We start from the raw sequence: 23,405 nt of genomic DNA, 5'->3' as shown, positions 1-23,405 counted from the left end.
TCAATTCTTTTAATACTTTCAGAGAACCAGTGCTGCGTTGAAACAACTATAGTCACAGGCTTTTGATGTGAAGGATATCACATTTTTTAAGAGGAGAGAGAGAGATGAATGGTACGGTACTATTGGTTATAAGAGCATCATATCAGTAATCAGAATTGAGACCAGAGCATGTGATGTATGCATTATTCTGTTGTACTAACCTACCAAATTAGAGGACTGTAGGGATTCCCAAAGAGTAGAATTTAGTGTATCTTCTTTGACCTCATTGTTATCAGATTAAATTATGCTAGAAATTAACAGTGCTACTTTTTTTCCTCAAAATTTAAGGAAAGCAAAGGTCAGGTTTGATAAATACAGAACCCAAGAACCCATATTTGTTCAATGTGGGCCATTCATATACAGTCCTACCTATAAAACTTATTTGTTTTTCTGATTTTCAAGAGAGAGAGTATGTGTATATGCAAGCAGGGTGGAGATGGGCTGAGGGAGAAAGAGAAACTTAAGCAGGCTCCAAGCCCAGGGCAGAGCCCAGCAGGGGGGCTCCATCTCACAACCCTGAGATTATCCCTGAGCCAAAATCAGGAGTCTGACATTTAACTGACTGAGCCAACCAGGCTCCCCAATACCTGTTCGAGTTCTAAACCTGCTTGTGTTTGATTTCCATTGTTTTTTCTTCCTGAAGCTGCGAGAGAAATAATCTGGTTAGAAAGGGAAGAGCGAGCCCGGCAGCACTATGAAAAGCACTTAGAAGAACGAAAGAAGAAACTAGAAGAACAGAGGCTGAAGGAGGAGCGGAGGAGGGCTGCTGTGGAGGAAAAGCGGAGGCAGAGGCTGGAGGAAGACAAAGTAAGAGGCTGCCATGGGCAGCAAATGGGAGGTCTATTTCAGAAATTCGAAACCTTCCTTTAAGGTGCTGGTATGCATAGCAACATTAAGTAATCAGTTTTATAGATAGTCACAGCTTCTAGGGAGGTTGGGGTACGGAAGGCAGGTAGTGAATGGTGTAATTGTTACCATTATTTTCGCAAAAACTTTAAAAGCCCGGGCGTTTGGTCTAGAGCCATAACTTACCCCTGTGCAGTTCATCTATGCGAAAATATGGAGAGGACTCCAAGGAATTGGATTTCTCTAGGGCTTTACTGTTTACATTTTCACATAGATTATCTCATTTAATCTTTACTCAACCCTTGAGTGTTGATATATCAGTTTTTGCAAAAATGAACATGCAGACTCAGAATGAGTAAGTCGTGGAGTCAGGATTACCCACCTGCTCAGATTCTGAACTGCATTTTTTTTTTTAAGATATGGTACCACATTTGTTTAGCATCTGCTTAAGCTAAGACCTGTATCACCATGCTTACATGAATTGATGAAAGCACCACACTCCTGGTAGCCGCAACAAGGGTTGTTTATTTAAGTACCTGTCGTTTGCCAAGAGCTTTACCAACTGGGACCTGATGATTTCAGTATCTCTCGCAGGTTGATATTACTCCTACCCTAAGAGAAGGTATAAAAGTTAGGAAGTAGGAATACTAAGGTAGAAATTCCAGTAGTGCCTTTACTCCATTCTGCCTTAAATTGAAGAAGCCTCAAACAACCAGATCGAATCTCATCATCCACTCCTCTCTTCCATTGAAGGAACGCCATGAAGCTGTTGTAAGACGAACAATGGAAAGGAGCCAGAAGCCAAAACAGAAGCAAAACCGGTGGTCATGGGGAGGCCCTCTCCATGGGAGCCCTAGCATCCGCAGTGCAGGTAACAAATGGTGTGGCTTTCAGAATCCCTGCCTTCTTCCTGGACCGCAAAAGGGCAGTTGCTTCTTTTTTTCTAAGTCTGTGTTTCCAAAACAAAAATCAAGCTGAAATAATTAAACTATAATTAAATGATGCTCCTACTGTTTGAGGATAAGAGGGTGATGAAGGTAAGAAGATAAAGTTCTCTCCCTTAACACCGGCTGCTTTTCCTTTTTGTTACATAATTCCTTGAAGAGCTAGAAATCTATGCAACATTCCTAAGTAAACATGTGGTTTCCACTCTATGTTATTTTAAGTAATCATTTGCATTAAGATTTCAGGATTACGAAATAAGTTAACTGATTTTTTTTTTCTAGAAGAAACATAGCAGTATTGACTGATCATAACCAATAGTATGAGCTTGTGTATTTGGACCATAAAGCATGTGTAGCATTAATGCTCTGCCCAAAAAAGTGCAGGTTCTGAAACTAGAAACCATGAATGTCTCAGCCATTCCCTCGTTCTTGAATGGACATAAAGTCATACTGAAATTTGGACTTAGGGAAAGGCTTTATTTTTGTACTGTACTGTAAATTTTTTTTGTATTTATTTTTGTACTGTAAATTCAATACACCTCGAATTTTATATAATGTGTCAGTTCTTTTACATCTGTGTGAGTCTAATGACATTTTTATTATTATTATTATTATTATTATTATTATTATTATTTACTTTGAAAAATCATTGTCTTACATTCTGTCCCCAGGTGGTTTTGTTGAATCATCATTCACCTTTCTCGATTTAGCAGGCCTGGACCACCACTTCACAACTCTTGGTGGTACTAGAAAATCTGGTACAGACATCCCTATGGTTGCTGATTGCCTGACCTATAGCTAGCACCTCCGACCTAGGAACAACAGTTCATCAATAGCTGAACCATCACTACCTTAGTCATAATGCATGCTTAATACGCTATTGCATAGACCTAGATCTGGGATATGGCACAGTGTTTCTTAAGTGTGATGATAGAACTCTGGTGACTTGAAGGTGTTGAAATAACGTAATGACATATTATGTGTTTACTTTCTCTTTAAGAGATCATTTTGGGGGGAAAAAAAACCTTTAAGAAGTGTTTTTTAGTTAATAAATTACCTGGGATCAAAGTACATCCAGTTTGTGCTCTCACCTCACCAACATCCCCATCCCCACTGGTCAGTACTGCTGTTTCTGCTCTTAGTTTTAATCTAAATAACCATGAATTTTTGTTTGCTCTGTTCTTCCATTCCTAACATTCAGTGTATCCAATAGAACCCCTTTATTTTAAAAATTCTAAAAGTACATTACCACAACTTACTTTCCTATGATGTTGAACTATATTTGAAAACACTTTTTTTCCCCCTTGGCTTTTAATGACCCAGTGGTACTTTGTAGGGCACATGTCAAATCTGTACTCCTAAAGCTCATTTATGTGTGATATTTTATTCTAAGGGCAGTTTTATGTATATATTCTATATAAGAATATATATTTTTATAACCTTATTTTTCTTTTACTTGGCTTCATCTTTTACTTGTGTATGGCAGAAGTATACTCCATTAGAAGTTTTCAAATATTTTTGAGGGGAAATACAGTTGTTTAGTTTTAATTCTTGGTTCAACACTCAGCATTCAGTATATGATCTTTATTTCTGCCACTTGGAGCAAGAGAAACTCATGCTGTATTTGTTAGCACTTGGATAATATCTATTTTTATTATAAGGGCTCTGAATTAGAGAAAATTGCTACTAAACTAGAATTCAGAAGTTTGAAAAGAAAAAAGTTTGAAAAGAACTGGAATTTGCCAAAATTCTCAAAGGTTGCAGTGATCTGCCGTGATCTTAAGAACAGTAACCTGGTCTTACTCCTTTATAGCAATTACTCACTCAGAATGGGCAACCCAGTCAGTGTTTGCTGATCAAAAAACAGATCTTAGGGGATGCCTGGGTGGCTCAGCAGTTTAGCACCTGCCTTCAGCCCAAGGTGTGATCCTGGAGTCCCGGGATTGAGTCCCACATCAGGCTTCTTGCATGGAGCCTGCTTCTCTCTCTGCCCCCGTACCGCCCCCTCTGTCTGTCTCTCATGAATAAATAAAATCTTTAAAAAGAAAAAAAAGGGGGGGCGGATCTCTGGGTGGCTCAGCGGTTTAGCGCCTGCCTTTGGCCCAGTGCGTGATCCTGGAGCCCCGGGATCGAGTCCCACATCAGGCTCCCTGCATGGAGCCTGCTTCTCCCTCTGCCTGTGTCTCTGCCTCTCTCTCTCTCTCTCTCTCTCTCTATCATGAATGAATGAATAAATAAATAAATAAATAAATAAATAAATAAATAAATAATCTTTAAAAAAAAAAAGAAAAAAATCTTAGAAATTAAATTTAATCCAGATTAAATCTTTGTGTTGCCTTACGGCTCACTCATCAACTTGTACTGGTTTGTGAATTTTTTAAACTGATTCTTTCAGAATCCTTTCTGAATTTGTATTTTGTTGAGTGAGAAAAAGAAATGATTAAAAATTATCTTATTAAGTAATATAATAAGGATGCATTATACCTCTATAATTTTCACCAGGCAGAGTAGGCCTGCAGGCAGACACAATGTCCCCTGACTAAAGCTTAACATATAAAAACAGTATCAGAAAATGTATTGCTGTCAGTCACCCAGAAATGACTTTTGTTACCCTTCCTTGTGTCCCTGGGCCTTACATTTCATCATTAAGATCTTCCTTTTGATATATTATCCTTAATCTTCAGAATTGCTCCAAGGGCCTATCAGTTAAGTGTTAATTTACGTCACAGGCGTGATGTCTGTGTTTGTTTGTTTTCTAATTGAGTTGCTTCAACCATACAAATACATCCTCGTAGAGATAGGAATGTCTGATGTTGGTAGAAAACTTGTTTATCCCCATACACTATAAATAATGGCCAAAAATGGTTATTCTGTGGAGGGAAGTTTACTGTAAAATGTTGACTACCAGTGTTACTTAGACATTGATAGACCAATGATAGAACTGGGTTTTAAAGGCATATACCATGAGGAATACTTTTTGTTTTTAGTTTTAGAAGAAGCTAACAATGGTAAACAAAATATGGCAAAGCCCTTTTAACTTTGGCAGTCATCGTCAAAACAATCTGTTTTCCCTTCCTGAATAAATATAATGAGATTTTTTTAGACTTTTACTCTATTTAGACTTTTATTTGGGGAACATGATCTGTTCTAGTGAGGATGGCTACCACCTGGTTCCACCATAAAGACAGCAGATGAACAGAGCTGATTTTTGCCTTTTGATCTCACAGAAATTTAAGAATTACTCTAAAATTACTCACCTACAGGATCAACAGTTTGATTAGTAAGCTTGAAGAATTCTGATTTTCTTTATATTGCCATCAGTTTTGTTGGGCAAATTTGTGGACTGATTCTACATTTGTAAACCACCCTAAAATCAGTGTTATAGGCACAGAGGTATGGTTACTTGTAGACTTTAAGAAGAAATGCTACATCATTCCAAACCTAGAGTGTTTCTTCTTCTTTCTTTTTAATCTATTTTTCTATAGTGAACTTTAATGGCCTAGGTAAAGTGACTGGCTCTACAAGAAAAGGTAGCAGCAAATGCATAGAACCTGATGTTCTTTTTTTTCTTTTTTTTTTTTTTTCTCCTACTGTTTGCATTCTATTTCACCAGCCCTATTACTACTCCCTTGTTCCTATTTGGGGAAATTCTAAGGGCATCCACTTTTACAAACCTCTCTTTGCTGTACAGTCAGCCCCATTATTGTATTTGCCCTCCAGTGATCTGCCTTTGGTCCTTGTCTGTCTGTTGTATTATTGTAACAATATGCTTGAACCTCCCTGGCTGACAAACTGGTGTGCTTAATATTTATTTTATCCTATGAGAAAAATGAATTTTATTTCTAACCTTTAAGTTACCTTTAAGATATCCATTTAGAAAACTGTGCTATTATGTAAGATCTAGTAATAGAGCTGAAAGCATCCAATTCTAGTTTTTCCTTCCATCAGTGAACTAGGAAATTGCAATCCTGCATGCCGGCTGTCAATTAGCATTATCTCCATTTGTTTTAGATCCAGACAGGCGGTCAGTTTCCACCATGAATCTTTCGAAACATGTTGATCCCGTCATTAGCAAGCGGCTCTCCTCTTCATCTGCAACTTTACTAAATTCTCCAGATAGAGGTACAGTCAAAAGGAAAACAACAACAAAAAAAAGTGTTCTGTTATTTACTTAATGCTTTTTTTTTTCTGGATGTTACAGCTAAAAATAAGCATCTGAAGTTGCTTTCCCTACGTTTCTTAAATAGGAAGAACACAACTTCAAAGTAAAAAAGCAGTAAACGGCTGAGCAGCATTTCCCTTGCGACAAGAACCTTGCTCATTTTAGAACTTGGCTGAATGGTTGCATTTAGCCATCATGGAAGCGGTGCTTCTCAACTTTTTAGTAAATGAGTTTACAGTTCCAGAAATCACCCACTTATCCACCAACATTGCAAAAATCTTTGTTGTGAACAATTATTTTCCTTCAATCATGTTGTCCCTGACTTTTCATCTGTACTTGGGGAATGCCAAGCTTTGACTTTCTAAGAAATCTTTTTAAATGATTCATGTTGGTAGATTTCATTTTGCTATTTGATTTCTCATTTAACCAAACCTTGCTTACTTGCATTTCTTGTGTGTGTGTGTGATCGGTTCTTGGTGTCCATTCATTTTACCCTTCAGGGATTTGGCTTAGCTTCAAGAATATCATCACTGAAGTCTCCTACAAGTTTTAATAATCATAGTCCCCAGTTAATGTTTTATTTGAATTTTGAGTTTTATTCATCCCATGGATTTACAGTACATGAATGTTGGGTTATTTATAAAATTAAAGTTTTACTTTATACATCTATATATCATAGAAGGAAAAATCAAGTTTTTAAGATGAGCTACGGTTTTACAGAACTTAAAATGACCTTAAATTAGAAAACCAAAGAATTATTGTGCAATATAAAAACATATATTCTTTAAAAGTAACAAATTGTGGTTATTTTGAATGCTTTACTGGGAAACATTCAGTGTTTATAGTCTTTGTAAAGAATGCAGTGTGTGCATGTTCTGTGTGTATCCATGTATTCTGTATTGTATAAAACTTGTGTTATTGTAATGTACAATATTGTACATGTTGCTGTTATAAAACTAATAACTAATCTCTTAAAGTAGTAAATGTTGAACAACTTCCTGCTCTTGCTTTTTAACCTTAACTATTCCTTTTTTTTTAACTAATATGCCTAAATCATCAATATTAGACATATAGTCAAATTATGTACCTTTTTTCTTTTGGATCTTAGAGAAAAGTATTATGAATTAACATTCCTTTCATAAACAGCCTTTATCTTCAAACCCATTCCTTTAATATGAAATACAGCATATGAGTACCATTCTTAACAGTTGTCTACTCACCTTTTCTTTGGATTTGAGTGCTCGCTTCGGCAGCACATATACTAAAATTCTTTGGATTTGATCCCTTACTCAGCATTTTAGTTTCATACTTTTGTGAACCTATGTCTAAGACAAACTACAATTGTGATTTTATGGTACTTTGAAGTCAATCTTACCAACTACCTCCTTCAGTTCCACAGCTGAAAATGGGGTAGTTGGGCAGTAAACTGAACAATATCCTATCACCCTTCTATGGACAACAGTAATTTGTCAACTAGCAACAGGAATGTTTAATAGATTCTGAATGATCATATCTGATGGAATATTCTTAATAGGATCTTAGAACTGAGAAAGTTTTACTGGATGGCTCATCTGTTCCAGTTGGGGTAACAGAATTCCAGAGATGATGGACAGAGGTGAAAGACCCAAATTCATATGTTACAGATTAATTGTTGGAGAAAGGGTCTAGCACAGAGATCACCAGCAACTAACCGATGTTGTTGATGTGCTGCATCCTCTTACCTTCATGGATGTCCTTCCTTAGATCACCCTGACTGTATGCATTCTTGCTTTGAGTGAGGTTAAGGATTAAGGGAAGTTCAACAGCCAGTTCATAGCCAAATCCAGGAAACTGCCCCTTGAATCGTGTGACCTATCAAATCAAATCCTAAGCTGGACTAATAGAGCAAAGGGAGAGCACTAAACTGGGGAGTTCTGCTTCTCTGCCACCTTGTCAAAAGAATTGTGTGAACTACCAGTTCCTGCCTGGGTCTAAAAGACGAGGTCAGGTTTGGCCAGGAAGGGAAGATTCAGTTCACCCAAGAGCCCCCCATATGGTCCAGGAAGCAATTTTTTTTTCTTTTTTTAAAGTTAGAACTTTCAGTAGGACAGTGAGATGGCTAGGCCTTTTAATGAGACTAGAAATTATTCTGAATTTGAACTTCTGTAATTTATAAATTTAAGTAACTTAGTTCATTTTCTTTTCTGCTAACTTTATTTTTTTCTGCTATTTTTAAAAGTTGGTTATGCTTTATTAAATTAGGAAGCATCCTTATTGAATTTTAAGTTAGAGGCTTTTACTGGCAATGTATTAAAGAATGTACACCATTTACCAGATTGTCTGGGCTTTCTCAGCCCTCTAGCATAGGCCTTAAAGCTGATATTAAATTGAGGCTCTGATGCTATCAAGGTTGACGTTCAGCTGGAATGCTCTCCTGGTTATTAAAAATACTAAAATATTTCCATACCGTTTGGTAAATCCCCACTTTGCTAACATGTGTATCCCCAGGTCCTCCAGCACTAATGCATGACATCCATGAGCTCTCTGCCTGTGCCCTACTTATTTTTAAATATTTTTATTATCAAACTTGAATATAGTGTCACATAGAGTGATAAAATGACCCAAGTTAAAGGAAACCTCTGATTACCAAAGGTTTTTATAATTGCTGCAATGGAGAGAATATTGCCACTGGAAATTTTCACATTAAAAATGTGTTTCTTAATATTCTTAAGCTCCTACTTAACCAGATTTTTCTCAAGGAAGAATAAGGAATTTCAAACAACAACAACAAAAAACAATCAACAACAACAACAAAAAAAACAAACAAGAAATGAAGTTGCCTACTGTTTGCTTAAAATTAGTCCATACATTTTTCCCTAGAATCTAGATCATAGGACATGGTGGTAGACCTAAAGCTGCATTCTGCATTCAGGTTCTTTTTGACCTGAGCAGGGGTTTTTGTTCTTGCTTTAATTTGAATTCACTGCCATCATTCTAAAAATGGAATACCTCACATAATATTTGCATTTCCTACTTATGATGAACTATCGGGATCTGGAAGTACTTGCCTGATTTTTGCATGGCACCCATCTGAAACTGAACAGTGATTTCCTGCTTATGGATGACTGTGGTAGTACAAATATCTATAATGTTTGTTTGCCTCCCCTGGTTCAGATGGTCTATTACAGGAATTTTTAATATCTCATTTTTAAGTGCTTAAGTAGGATCAATACTGTAAGGTGTTTCACAAGAATTAATATCTCTTCCTTCAGAAGCTTATCATCTTAAAATCAGGCCCCTCTAGGTGGGTGAGAGAAAAACAACAAACTAACTCTCCTGTCCTAACCTTTACTAAAATGTTATGTTAAGAAAAAGAGATCTCTCTCTCTGTCTCTCTCTTATTCAGGTCATAGTAATGAACACAGAAGAAGTAGAAACATGTTCCTTCTGTCAAAATCTTTCATTCACAGTGTCAGCTATAAAACAAATCTCTTCAGATTTGCTTCAAACACAAGTCAAAGAGGCAATCTTCATTTGAGGCAAAGTCTTTGGTTGATACTTTCAAGACTCACAGAAATAAAAAGTTAATCAACTTCTTAAGCCAGGGCAGAGAAAGGATATGTCTTCTCAATGACAAACCATCTCTGCAGTTGTGAGCCAGTCATCCTACAGAGTTTGTCAAGGAAATAAAGGGTTCCTTTCTTCTTCCCTTTCTCATCTACTTTAAAAAGTATAGTTCTGTTGAAGATTTTCATTTCATCCTCCTCACTCTTCCCCATTGGTTTTATTGTGTGACTGTATTCTACTTTTAGTGTACATTAAATTCCATTGTTGATGCACACATACACACACTGCCATATTAGAGTGTATAACAGCACTTGTTCTATTGTGCGTTCTACTATACAACTATTACTGTATTATATATGTAATTGTATATATACAACACATACATATATATAATCCCTTTATTTATGTCTGTCAGATAAGATTTCATTTAACTGTGAAGACTCTCCTAATAACAGGAAATCCAATAAATAATTCACTAATTCTTAAATTCACCACAGGCTTGATCAAAATAACCACTTTTTAAAAATGAAGTCAGGTAATTAGGGATACTTACTGGAGGTTGGTAGTTCCTTTCAAAAGGAACAGGTTATTTCCTGCAAAAACATTTAACATCAACTAATTCCTGTTAACTAAAACTAATCTTATAGAATTTCAACGTCATTCCTTTAAAATACAGCATATAAAAGATTATTAGAAGAACAATGGCTCCAGAGGCAAGAATATTTGCACCTGCTGTTTATAGTACAGAGCAGAACTGGGCTTGTCTTGTTTAGACAGTTTTAAAGACTTTTATCAGTGACTTAGCAGTGTGCCCTAAGAGAGAGATGTATGATTACTTTAGTGATATTTGTAGGATCTTGCAAGCTTCTTTCCTGATATTTTTGGACAGTAGCTTCTGTATTTTCATGGAAATACAGAATACCACCACTGGAAGCTAACAATATAAGCAAAGTCATTAATTTCTAATTTATAATTTATGGTGGTCTTGCCACCAAGCCCCAGTACAGTTTGGAACTATATTCACTGTATTATCCTAAATCTATTTCCTGAAATCTTCATGCACTCACTAGTAATTTCTAACTTTAGGTTTAGATTGGATTTTGGTTTTTCTGTTTAATTTCCTCTTGCTTCAGCTTTACCCTTATATTCCACCAGATTTGTTTACATTGTTGCCAAAACAGGCTTGAGAGAACCTGGCTTACTGAATGGGAAAGTCAAAAGGAAATCAGACAGAACTTTGCATGAGTCCTCTTTCCTTTTATTATATCTAATTTCCCCCAATTGACGAAGTAGCAGTTCATGAACATCTGGCAAAATGTAATAGAGACCCTTTCAGTCTTTGTTTATATAGACATGCAGTCCTGCATTAAGCTGCCATAGCCTGTATTGGAGTTGAGTATTCAGGGTACTTAGGAAGCCCTTTGGCCGAGGTGTGTGCCCTCAGACCATGTGCCATTAGATCACTGCCCATCCTGACAAGGGCAGGTGGGCACAACTAGACGCCAAACCTGTAGGTGACCTGATGTTTCTGTTTTGTTACTTGTTCACACCGAAAGGAAGGTGGCTAGCAAAATCTGCAAACATAAATCTAACATAGAGCCTGTCCCAAACTTAATATCTTAAAGAAAGGCAACATTATGGAATAGCTCCTCCTTTGGGCAAAGTTCCCGTCTCCCAGACCGTATGCTAGCCGTCCTGCTTGGTTGGAGAGCCTCGTCTCTTGAAGGCCTGGCATAAGGAAGCAATAAGTTTGATGCTCTTGCACCCTCTTGCCCCAGGAAAGAATTCCTCTAACATCTTGCTTATGTGGTGACGTTTAGCTCGCCGCCTGCAGCTCAGCCCATGGGAGAGCAGCGTTGTTAACAGACTGCTGACGCCCACACACTCGTTCCTGGCCCGAAGTAAAAGCACAGCTGCCTTGTCTGGAGATACAGGTAAAACTGTCAAGGTGGAACTTTCTTGGTGAGGTAAAGTCCAACATCTGAGCTACCGCTATTCATCTAATCACATCCCGGGCTTTCCCCAGTGTGTTTGCTTCTCTCTCCTTGGGTGCAGTGGCTTTGGAAATGTCTGTTGGTGTTGGTTTCACGCTCCTGGTATTGTTTTCCTTTCACATCTTATCTGGACACCAGATGCCAGGCAGACAAAGGACGCCCCTCCTTGTGATCAGATGGCTTCAGATGCTTCTGGGTTGTTGGTAACATCACCCGAAACACCGACCCCTTCCCCGCCTTTCTTTCTGCCCCTGCATCTGAGCAGATGATCAGAGGTAGACATGATTTAATATTTAATACTAATAGATTGACTTGAGAATACAAGCAAAACCCAGGACAATTTCAGCAAGAGTTTCTTGCTTAAGAGTGGCTGTGGGCTAGCTCCTTCTGCCTGTGCCAGTCTTTCATATGTAATCTAGGAATTAGTACCCTCTCAAATTTCTAGGAGTTGTGGAGAAGGCTAATTACAGTCTTCTTCTTTGTTACATACTTTGAAAATATGGAGAATGTGCCAAGGACTGGTTATTGTAATTAGTTACAACTCCTCTACATTTTTGAAATGCAAAGCATGCCTGAATGAGCCAATTAGTTTAATGAGAAGTTAGCGTAGAGCCTATATCTATCTGGAAAGAAAGATACACATTCAGCTTTTGGCAACATCTCCATTCACGGTGAGTTGATTCTGTTTTTCCCAAATATCTTTGGGTGCAATTGGTATATCTCTGTAACCAGCCTAGCAGCCCTTGTCTTTGGCACTTAGGAAATTACATCATAAAGTTCCCTTTAAAAATGCTTTGCTTCTGCACGTCTATTCATGTTCATTCACCCTCTTTGCAAATAATTCTTGGTGGTTTTATGATTTTTTTTTCATCTATGGTGCCCAATGAGCTATTAACAACCCTATTTCTCACAGTACCCCCAGGAGGCAGTTGAAAAAGCAAGTATAGACATTCCTACCATTTCCACCTTGGAAACCAAGGGCAGTGACAATAAGTGACTTATAGAAGAGCCACTTAGAATTCTAATCGGTGGATTGGGTCTTAACGTGCCCTCCATCCTGGGTGCCTGGGGTGCTGATCTGTGTAGAGTTATGCATTCAATTAGGTGGACCCCACAGTGTTCTGTGTTTTCTGTGAAGGAACTCTCCTGTCAGCTGTCACATCGCATCTGAGATTTTTCCAGAGGAGAAAGTACCGCTTATTTCAAGATAGTTTATTTTCTGCCTGGGAATGTCCTACTTTTAGAAAAGTCATGAAAGTTCTTCTGCATGTCTAGCTAATTGAAGAAACTGTAAAACTGCTTTCAGTCCTGTATTGTAGGATCCAAATAGTCTAGGGCACTCATGCTTTGGAATCTCCACACTGTACATTGTTTCATATTAATGACTGCCTCGCAGCTGAAAAAGTGTCTGCTGTTGTCATTGTCGCCACTAACTTGTGTCAATTCTTTCGCTCCTCCTATAGTCCTTTGCAGCATCCTGTCCTTGTGCCCCACCCATTCTGCTTGCCCATCTTCCCATCTTCCCTCTTCGTTGTTCTACTTAATCAGGGTGCTTTCTACCTGCTCACTGGCTGTTCTTTATTTTGCAACTCTTCCATTCTCCTTTTAACAAATGGACATATTCTTGTAATTTATTTTAGTGTAAAGCAATCCATAGACCTTTTATTGAGTTCCCATTCTTATCAATACATTCCTTAGATTATTGTTACCTAATTATTGCATTGACATGGCTTATATTTAACAAACCAAAACTGTTGTTTTCATTTTTTTCCACTTGAAATTATATATGTAAACATCCTTTACATTCATCTTGTCAAAAACGCTGTGTTCACCACTTTTATTTTTCCATCTACTCTCTGCAATCAGTCTTTTTTGTCTTTCCATTTGACTGTTGTCTCTTAAGTTCATCTTATATCCAGTTGCCATTAGCAAAAGGATGACCTACATCCAGAGCCAGAGTTGCAGTAGCAGATCCAAACAGCCATCCTTACTCCTAGGGTGTTTGGTGATTACAGACTCCCAGGACAAGTAATAAGTGCACTTGAAATTTACCTCTCATTTGTGGCCACTGCTTTGCGTTGACCTCTCCATGCCCATTTTTAAAATACATTTAAAATACATGTGATTATTAGAGCTTAAGATTAAATGAGTTGATACACATAAAATGTTTAGAGTAGTACCCGCCACATAGTAAGTCATCAATAAATGTTATTAATATTATTACAAGATTTGTATTCTCTATGCTACACTCCAGCCACTTGTATTGCATTATCTTTTCCCTGTACCTTTTCATACAGTTCATTTAGAAGATCTTGAAGAAGTTAAATTAATGCCCACTTGTTACCAAGAGTAGTAGGAAATAGAGATAGTATAAAAGACTTTCTACTGGACACTCCATAGAAGAATTTTCATGTTTAAGAAAACTACTTCGGGATATCAAGAGCACTCTGGAAAAATAAAAATAACTGTGTATTATTGCTCTTATTCTTTCTTCAGAAGGGCAAGATAATCCAAATACATAATTTAAAGGTTTCAGGTTTTTCAGTAGTTGCTGTTCAGAACAACAACCAATTCCATGAGACGTAATGTCCTTAGAAAGAATTTACAGGGTTTGTTACAGGCTGACAGTGTTCCTTGAACAATTAAGTCTGAGGAGTTTTGTACAAACTCCACTAGATAGATTTAAGGATATTGTCTTTCTTTGCTTAATACTACATCAGCGCTGTAATAAAGAATGAACCAGAGCCATGATGAGATTGGCTTACACCCATGATCATCTCAGGAAGTGCTCCATAGATACCCCCAAAATTATTTTCCACTGGAGGGAAGTGAAATCCTATTTCTGTTGTTTTCTTCTTCCTGTCAGACCCTGGCCTCAGAGCAGGACTATGGTTTAGGGTTTCTTGATCCTGGAGCGCAAGGTAAATAGCCTCTGGCTATGCCCTGGGCAATATGTGCCTCTCCTGGACATTAATCCCACAGAAGTGCCCTGTGCCAGGATATTACTTTACTTAAATGCATTTGATTGGCTTGGTAGAGTTTTGCATTAATAAACTCTTTACTGTCTGAGAAATGCAAATGCTTTGTTGTGGCACTTGAAAAAAGTTATTTTCAAATAGTTTCCTCTGTGATCACAGGAAGCCAAATGAGACTAGGTTCTCCTTTCTCACAATGAAAGGAATCTTCCTTCCCCATTAAAGTCTAAGGCAAAGACATAGGTCAACTCCCAAGTAAGATACACATATTCTTTTAAGGAGGACTGAAGGGGAATGCAAAGTGTTTTAGTTTATCCTGAAGAAATAGAGTTCTGTTTTCAGAGGATTGGAAAAGAGAATGCAATTTCCAGTCCATTCCCTGCCTTGACCATTGAGTGATGATTCAAGATACTGCAAATTGTTTAATAAGAGAGCACGTGAATAAATAAGCAATCTGATCAACTTTCTGTTTGTAGAACAAATCAGAATAACATTTTTTAACTCTATAATTCCAGAATTCCTAATTTGTCCTGCCAACTTTTGAGTTTTTAATTTATTAATAAATACTATTATGCTTAGCTGAAATAATGGTCTTTTTGTAAGTTTGCTACAATGGCTATAGGCAGGTAAAGTCATTTTATAACATCATCCTAGCACATCGTATTCTCCTCAGGAGTCATGCTTCATTGTCTTATTTTTTTGCTGGAGAACAAGATTTCTGGGTGAGATCTGAAAGTGAACCTTGGAACCTTAGTACCCATACTTTTGATACATATGTAGTGTTATAGGAACTTCCTTAAACCCATTTTTTGCTTTAAATCACTTGATAAATCACTTGATTAATGACAGTGTTCCTGTGAAACTGAATAGTCAGAAACGGTGATTTTTTTCAAAAATATCCCAACCTGAGTAAAACAGTAAAAGCTATTCCATGATTCAACTTTGTTTTTGGCAGTTCTAACATATGTGTGTTCTCATCACCATTTTAAATGATTACATCCTATATCCTCATATGTTCTTCTGCTTGTTATAGACCATCAAATGCCTTCGCTTTTGGGAAAACCCAGAAGCCATGCATCTGATTTGGCTTTAAATAGACAAAACATTTACAGAATTTATTTCTGGAAATTATTAGTTATCCTTGTAACAAGTTGTAACACCTAGTAAAACTTGATTGTTTAACATTATAAAAATTCTGTTGCTTTTTTCCACTGGCTGTTGAACTTTACTCCTGAAATAGTTGGAGTACATCTTGTTTGCCTGCTTGCTTGCTTCCTGTATCTCCACCTTTTACTCCATCTTAAAGCTAATTAGGAAAAATCTGATTATAAACAGTCCTTATATAAAAATGATCTGTCACTAATGTGTTTTCCCAGAACCATCAGTTCATAGCAATATAAGGCCATTGCTTTCCTTAATTATTAGACTCTATCTGTATCTTTAATCTCTATTTAAATAGCCCAATAACTTACATAGCCTAGGGTTTTCACTTGGACATGGCTTCTTTTTGGACACACTGTAAACTGATAGGACTGTGAGGAGAGCTGAATATGATGGTTCTGGGCACCTTTAGGTAATAACTTCTTCTCCCTACTTTTTTCTCTATTTCTGCTTTGCTCCTTTTCCTGAACCTGCTTTTGGCTTTCCTTCAACTGCTCCTCTGGCACTCTTGTGTATAAAACAATCACCTACACCCTAGTTATCCCCATTTGTCCTCGTTCAGCATCTTGCAGCCCCATCAACATCATGCCCTACAAAGCTGCACACTCTAGAAATCTGATGGATCGACCAAAATTCTTGATAACACCACCGGAGGGCTCTGCGAGAAGGAGGACTGTTCATGGCACAGCGGTGAGTAGCCGTTGGGAGCAGCCAGGCAAGTCTGCTGTGTCTGTGCAGAGTGAACACCACCCCAAGGTGCGGTGTGGGTGTCAGAGTGGGAGGTGCCCACACCTGGACAGTAGTGTCCTCATGCTTCCTCTCCACTTGGGAGTTTGGCTCCCCCTAAAAATGTGAATCTGAGGATGAAAACTATTCTTTATTCAAGTGTGTGCATGCGGCAAGTGTCGTGACAGCACACTTTTACATTTTTGAAAGTAAGAAAGTACTTGAAGGGGAAGTGGGCCTGGACTGCTGCCTCTGCATTTTATTAAACCATATCTAAAAGCTGGCTGAACTCTAAATGTGGTTCAACAAAAAGCAAAATAAAGAGTTTTCATCTGTTTAGCTAATCCCCATCAGGACCCACATTTACAATATAGTAACAGTGTATTTTGAAAACACTAGCAATTTGCTAAGTAACTAATACTTGAAAGGCAACTGGGCTGTTTTATAGACTCAAATTTTGCAAATGAAGAATATAATTTGTACTTATAATTACTGGCAAGGTGGCTGAGCTAACATTAATTTTCACCTATAATTAATTTCCTGCCGTAAATGCAATGAGGTAACTTGTATGTCTCCAAGAATCTTTCTTCCTCAAACTGTATGTTATTTAGTAGCCATTGAAAGAAGTAGACATTGCCCTGTGATGGTCAGGCATTGTACTTACTCCTAAAGGACTCCCCAGCCAACTGGAAGATCTCATTGCCTCTCTCCCATGGTAACACTATGACCTATTTAATGAAAGGCTGAACAATTTTTTTTTCAGTCTTAACTTCCCAGAGCAGTTGAGATTTATGAAGCCGATGGACGCTTCAAAGGATTTTGCTTAGATGTTTGAGGATAATTTGAAGGTTGTGAGAGCTTGATGGCTTTGCCTACAGGCAGTTTTCTTCCAAGGCCCAGGCTTTCAGGAATCAGTGTTTAATTCCTGATTGAGTCAGACATCCAGGCCCACAAGGAATTCTTGCAGGTGAGACTTGGAGGTGAAACTACCTTTGGTATCTGGGTAGTTGCTCATCATTAGCACATCAGTGCTTCACAGTGCCTAGATATGGATGAGAACTAATAGAAGAATTTTGCCCCCAAAGGTTGGGTACTTATTGAAGAGGTAAAAGCACTGAGCAAAGGAAAAACATCTTATGGATAAAAGGTCAACCTGATGTGCCAGGAGGGAAGAATGAAAGTTGACCCTTGGCCAACAGATTAAAGGAGAGGGATTCTCATCATACCATCCAAAAGCTCCACTTTCTCACCCATTTTAATTTTTTTAATGCCTTCCCCTTTCTATATTTGATTTATTGGTTATCTTTTCAGCTCTTTACATGCAAACATTTAGGCAAATACCTATTTCCAGAAAGTGACTCATAAGTCTTTTATACCCCAGAGCTCCCTTAAGGAATTCAGTTGAACAATCAGCAACATGTGGTCATGGAGCACTTGAAAAGTGGCTAGTGGAAAGAAAAGAAAAGAAAAGTGGGTAGTGAGAATGACAAACAGAATTTTATATTTAATTTTCTTTTTAAAGATGATTATAGTAAAGGAAACATATAACAAATTCACCATCTTAATTGTTTTTAAGTGTCATTTCAGTAGAGGTACGTATATTCACGTTGTTGTGCAGCCTGTCCCCAGAACTAATTAAATCTTGCAAAACTGAACTGTGCCCAGTGGACAACTCCCCATTTCCTCCTCTCCCACCCCTGACAAGCCACCATTTTACTTTGTTTCTATGAATTTGACTGCTTTAGATACCTCATATAAATGGAGTCACACGGCATTTGTCTTTTTGTAACTGGCTTATTTCACTTTGCATAATGTCCTTCAGATCTGTCCATCCATGTTTTAGCATGTGACAGGATTTCTTTCCTTCTCAAGGCTAACAATATCCTGTTGTATGTATGTATACACATACATACAAACACACACATGTACACATACACCACATTTTGTTAAGCCATTCATCTGCTGATAGACATTTGAGTTGCTTCTGCCTCTTGACTACTATGAATAGCACTGCTATATACATGGGTAGCAAATATCTTTTCAAGATCCTGCCTTCAATTCTTTGGGATACATATATATATACATCAAGAAGTGAGATTGTTGGATTTTGTGGCAATTCTATTTCTAATAATTCAAGGAGCTGCCATACTGTTTTCCATAGCAACTGCACCATTTTATTTACATTCCCACCAGCAGTGCAGAAGGGTTCCAATTCTTCCATATCTTCACCAGCACTTGTTATTTTCTGGGGTTTTGTTTGTTTTTCTAGCAGCCATCTGAATGGTATGAGGTACTATCTCATGGTGGTTTTCATTTGCATTTCTCTAATGATCCATGACATTGAGCATTTTTATATGCTTGTTGGCCTTTTACATATCTTTTTTGAAGAAATACCTATTCAAGTCCTTTGCTCATTTTTTAATCTTATTCTTTCATTTATTTAACCTTTAATTTTTTTATTGAGTTGTAGGATATTTACACATTCTGGATATTACATACTCTGCATATTAATCTCTTATCAGATATATGATTTGTAGATATTTCTCTCATTCTGTAGTTTACCTTCTTACTCTGTTGATTGTGTACTTTGATGCACAATAGTTTTTAAGTTTGATATAATCCCATTTGTCTATTTTTGCTTTTGTTGCCTGTGCTTCAGGTGTCATATTCAAGAAATCAGTATCAAATCCAATGTCATGAAGCTTCCCCTATTTTCTTGCAGGAATTTTATAGTTTTAAACAGTGTTATATTTAGGTCTTTAATCCATCTTGAGTTAGTTTTTGTATACGGTGTAAGGTAAGGGTCCAAGTACATTCTTTGGCACGTGAATAACCAATCTTCCCAGCAACATTTGTTGAAGAGACTATCTTTTCCCCATTGAGTCATCTTGGCACCCTTATTGAGGATCTTTTGACCATGTACACAAGGATTTATTTCTGGGCCCTGTACTCCATTGGTCTACATGTCTCTCTTTGTGTCAGTACCACACAGTTTTGATTACTAAAGCTTTGTGATATCTTTTGAAATCAGGAAGTGGGAGGTCTCTTTTTTCTTTGTTTTCAAGATTATTTTATCTATTCAGGGTTCCTTGAGGTTCCATTTAAATTTAGGGTGAATTTTTATATTTCTGCAAAAAAATGACGTTAGATTTTGATAGGGGTTGCTTTGACTCTGTGGATCATTTTGGGTAGTACTGACATTTTAACAATAAGTCTTCTAATCTGTGAACACAGAATATCTTCCCATTTATTTTCCTTCATTTCTTTTAGCAATGTATTTTAGTTTTTAGTGTACAAGTCTTCTGCCTTCTTGGTTAAGTTTATTCCTAAGGGTTTAATTCTTTTTGATACTATTATAAATAGAATTGTTTTCATATTTTTTTCAATTTAATTTTTTTTTAATTTTTATTTATTTATGATAGTCACAGAGAGAGAGAGAGAGAGAGGCAGAGACACAGGCGGAGGGAGAAGCAGGCTCCATGCACCGGGAGCCCGACGTGGGATTCGATCCCGGGTCTCCAGGATCGCGCCCTGGGCCAAAGGCAGGCGCCAAACCGCTGTGCCACCCAGGGATCCCTTTTTCAATTTAATTTTAATTAATCTAGATTAATTAAATCAGATCTAAACTCAAATGACCAAATGTGGCTAGTGGCTAGCATACACAGATGTAGAACATTTCTATCATCATAGAAAGTTCTATTGGACAGCAGTACCTTGAAGTATCTGTCTCTATTATCTCTCTTGAAAGTTATTTGTATCCTAAACCTAACTCTAATTGTAAAATAAAAGTCTTTGTCCTAAGTTGTCCGTTGACATGTGCATTTTGCTGTGTGTCTTCCACAGTAGTCTTTTGGAAAATGTTAATAGGAAGGATTATTGTACAGAGTGCTGGCTGTTAGATCTGGATGAGGATGAGGAATGCCTTTACATGTGTGGTACCCAAATATGTGATTGGGTTACAAACCACTGAAAAGAGGTCTAAAAGAACTAAGAGGGTAAAACCATCTACCTGCCTGAGAGAATGTTGTCTCAAGTACTGAACATGTTTCTAAACTTCTCTTTGCCTATTTCTCTATCCCTATAAGATGATTAAAGGGAGGGCAGTTTTAGGAAAGAAAGAACTGGTTCAATGGCACTTTATTTTTTAATCCAAAAAGAAAGATTATACAGTTCTTTGTAGGTTCATTCCCACAGTGCCTGTCTTATCAAGACACAGATGATGAAATTCATCCCCGTATCCTCCACGTCACAAATTACTCTTCCTGATTTATTTTCTCATTCAGATCTCTCCTTAATTTGACTTCAGGCAAATTAAAATGTTTTTGAGAAAAAGGAATAAACAACTACTTGGAATACATAACCCCAACTTCCCCTGGAAGAGTTCTGGGCCTTCCACTCTGACATAATTGTCAGAGGCATAAATGCCACCCAATATACCTGCCAGAAGGGTCCCATGTGCTGGCTGCCACTTCTCTACCCAAGAACAATAGCTGTATTCTGAGGCCCTACCTCCAGCCTTCTGGGACCAGAAATGGGGGCAAAGGCTGGTCATGCAGCCACAAGTGATAGGGAGCTGGCACATATCTTGTAACGCTCTTTTCTGCCGCAGTCTTTGTTTCATTTAGAAATTCTGGGAAGACATTGAATTTTTTTTTTTTGTATATTTTTTAGTGGAGTTCAATTTGCCAACATATAGTATAACACCCAGTGCTCATCCTGTCAAGTGCCCCTCTCAGTGCCCTTCACCCAGTGGAAGACATTGAATATTATTTGATATTCATATTACACACACACACATACACACCCCTATAGCCCAGTCTATCAACTAGGCTGTTACTAAGAAAAGTGGAGAGAAACAATGAGGAGGGATACTGAAAGGGAACAGGAGTGGGGAAAGGAAGGAAGAGGGGAATTGATGCTTGCACTAGGCAGAAAGGAGAGAGAAAAAGGTACACTCCAGTGTATGGGCCCTGCAGCTAGATACAGCAAAGTTCTGTCCCTTCCCTTGCACTCTCAGTCTGCTCTCCTGGGAGGGTCCCACAGAGCAAAGTGCTGAAAGGTGCTCACACGGGGGCTTCCAGCCAGTATCCAGTCCTGTCCCAGAACATTGTTGGCAAGTTTCAGATACTTAGAATGAGTCTTTCTTGCTCTGTGCATTTTTGTGTTTGGGGGTTGGTTTTTTGTTTTTGTCTTTTTGTTTTGGTTGACTATAGCTTACCAGACACTTCTGGGTTTCCCTTTGCTCGTTTTGACTTAGCAAAGGTATCACCTGTCTGGCTGAATTTCTAGTATGCAGTTAGAAAAGGAAGGATGTTTTTTTTATTTTTTATTTTATTTTTTTTATTTAGGATAGTCATCACAGAGAGAGAGAGAGAGAGAGAGGGAGGGAGAGGCAGAGACATAGGCAGAGGGAGAAGCAGGCTCCATGCAGGGAGCCTGACGTGGGATTCGATCCTGGGTCTCCAGGATCGCGCCCTGGGCCAAAGGCAGGCACTAAACCACTGCGCCACCCAGGGATCCCAGGAAGGATGTTTTGACACACTCTCCCATTTCAGTTTTATCCTTAAGATTAAAAAGAGCTAAAATTCTTCACCTTGAACCTGATTTTTCCTTTAAGACCAAAAGGACGTTAGATGAGGAAGAAATTATTTATATAGTATCAGTATAAAGGTAAAAAATGAATTAATGTCTGATATAGCAGATACGTTAAGATTAAAAAAAAAAAAAGACTGAGTATGGTATGTTCCAACATAGAAAAAAAAGAAAAAATGCTAAAGAATTAAAATGGGGGAGAAATGGGGAAATGGAAGTGACTTTTATTTTGATATTTGTGTGAACTAAAGACTGAGAGATTTTTGCCCCAGGTGATTATAGATACAGAGTACAGGTGCTTTCTAAGAGTATAAATATATATTTCTTTAGCAAATATAACTCCAGATCAGACATCCAGAACTTTATTAATTAGTGTGAGATGGTGTTAATTCAGTTATAATGTTCAGGTTTAAGCTGAACATTATAAGGGCTTTTTGTGGGAGTGGAATGGATATCAGTGACAAAGGTTGGAAAATTTCCAAAAAGTCACTCAATGGGTTGTAGCTCCACTCTTGAATATACTGTTAATGGGATTGTCCCACTCAGCAAAATCTAATCATTGTGTTTCTTGGAACTTAGGGCTATAAAAGAGAGAAGGAGAGAGAAAACCTACCGATCCATCCCACATCTGCCATTCGGAGGGCTGTATCTCCATCTCATCCCAAAGCAAGATCACCAGCTCCCTCCCGACTCTGGTAAGCAAAATTTAAGAGGTTGTCTGGGTTGCTATGCTGAAGAATTTGTAGCTTCTCTTCTCTGAAAGCAAACTATTCTCTCCACGGTGTCTGGTATTGTTTAGGGAATAACATTTTTCCTTGTAGGAAAGAAAAAAGGAAATGGGAATGAGTCTCTAAAGTGAATATTTCTGTGTTTGCCACATAAAAAACAAATACACCAGCTCAGTATCTCTTCATTTCTTCTCCTTACTGGTTGCTGGTGCTCTAGGACTGTCAAGTGGTAGAGGAGTGGGGGAAGGAAGGTTCTGGCAAGCCTGCTCTGATGGCTCCTATTCTCTTTCCCCTGTTTATTGCCCCTAGGCTTCCATCCAAATCCTTTCCCCATCTGCCTGGCACACCCAGACCAACCTCCTCCTTGCCTTCTGGATCAGTCAAAGTTGCCCCTGCCCAGGTCCGGCCCCCATCCCCTGGCAACATCCGCCCTGTCAAGCGAGAAGTCAGAGTGGAACCTGAGAGGAAAGACTCTGAGAAGGAGCCCCCAAAAGTTGTCAATGAGCCATCACTTAAGAGCAGGGCACCTTTAGTGAAGGTGGAAGAAGCCACAGTTGAAGAGGGGTCACCTCCCGAGCCAGAGGCTGCTCCTGGTAAGATTCAGCTGACTTGTGATGAGGTGTGGGTTGCTTGCTCTTCTTTGGGGGACTTGGAAATTTTACTCCAAGGTTAATTTTGGGAACTTTTCCTAC

The 23,405-nt window shown here is 38.1% G+C and overlaps 1 protein-coding gene across 9 annotated transcripts in view; it reads left to right on the top strand.

Annotated features, from left to right (window-relative positions):
- The window catches only part of MAP7 (microtubule associated protein 7), a 172,552-nt gene that overhangs the window by 133,343 nt on the left and 15,804 nt on the right, over window positions 1-23,405 (top strand). For 7 of the 9 annotated variants that reach the window (XM_055324637.1, XM_055324631.1, XM_055324635.1 and 4 more), the window contains exons 4-10: window positions 683-846; window positions 1,639-1,756; window positions 5,841-5,951; window positions 11,358-11,471; window positions 16,230-16,357; window positions 22,565-22,680; window positions 23,023-23,306. In XM_055324637.1, coding sequence (XP_055180612.1) covers window positions 683-846; window positions 1,639-1,756; window positions 5,841-5,951; window positions 11,358-11,471; window positions 16,230-16,357; window positions 22,565-22,680; window positions 23,023-23,306 — 1,035 coding nt within the window. The remainder of the gene's footprint in view (window positions 1-682; window positions 847-1,638; window positions 1,757-5,840; window positions 5,952-11,357; window positions 11,472-16,229; window positions 16,358-22,564; window positions 22,681-23,022; window positions 23,307-23,405) is intronic. The other 2 variants (XM_055324632.1, XM_055324638.1) reach the window with 1 other exon arrangement.

The sequence above is a fragment of the Nyctereutes procyonoides genome, unplaced genomic scaffold (genome assembly GCF_905146905.1).
Source record: "Nyctereutes procyonoides isolate TBG_1078 unplaced genomic scaffold, NYPRO_anot_genome, whole genome shotgun sequence".
Classification (NCBI taxonomy): Eukaryota; Metazoa; Chordata; class Mammalia; order Carnivora; family Canidae; genus Nyctereutes; species Nyctereutes procyonoides.
Note: the sequence above shows the minus strand (reverse complement) of the source record. Positions and strands in the feature narration are given on the sequence as shown.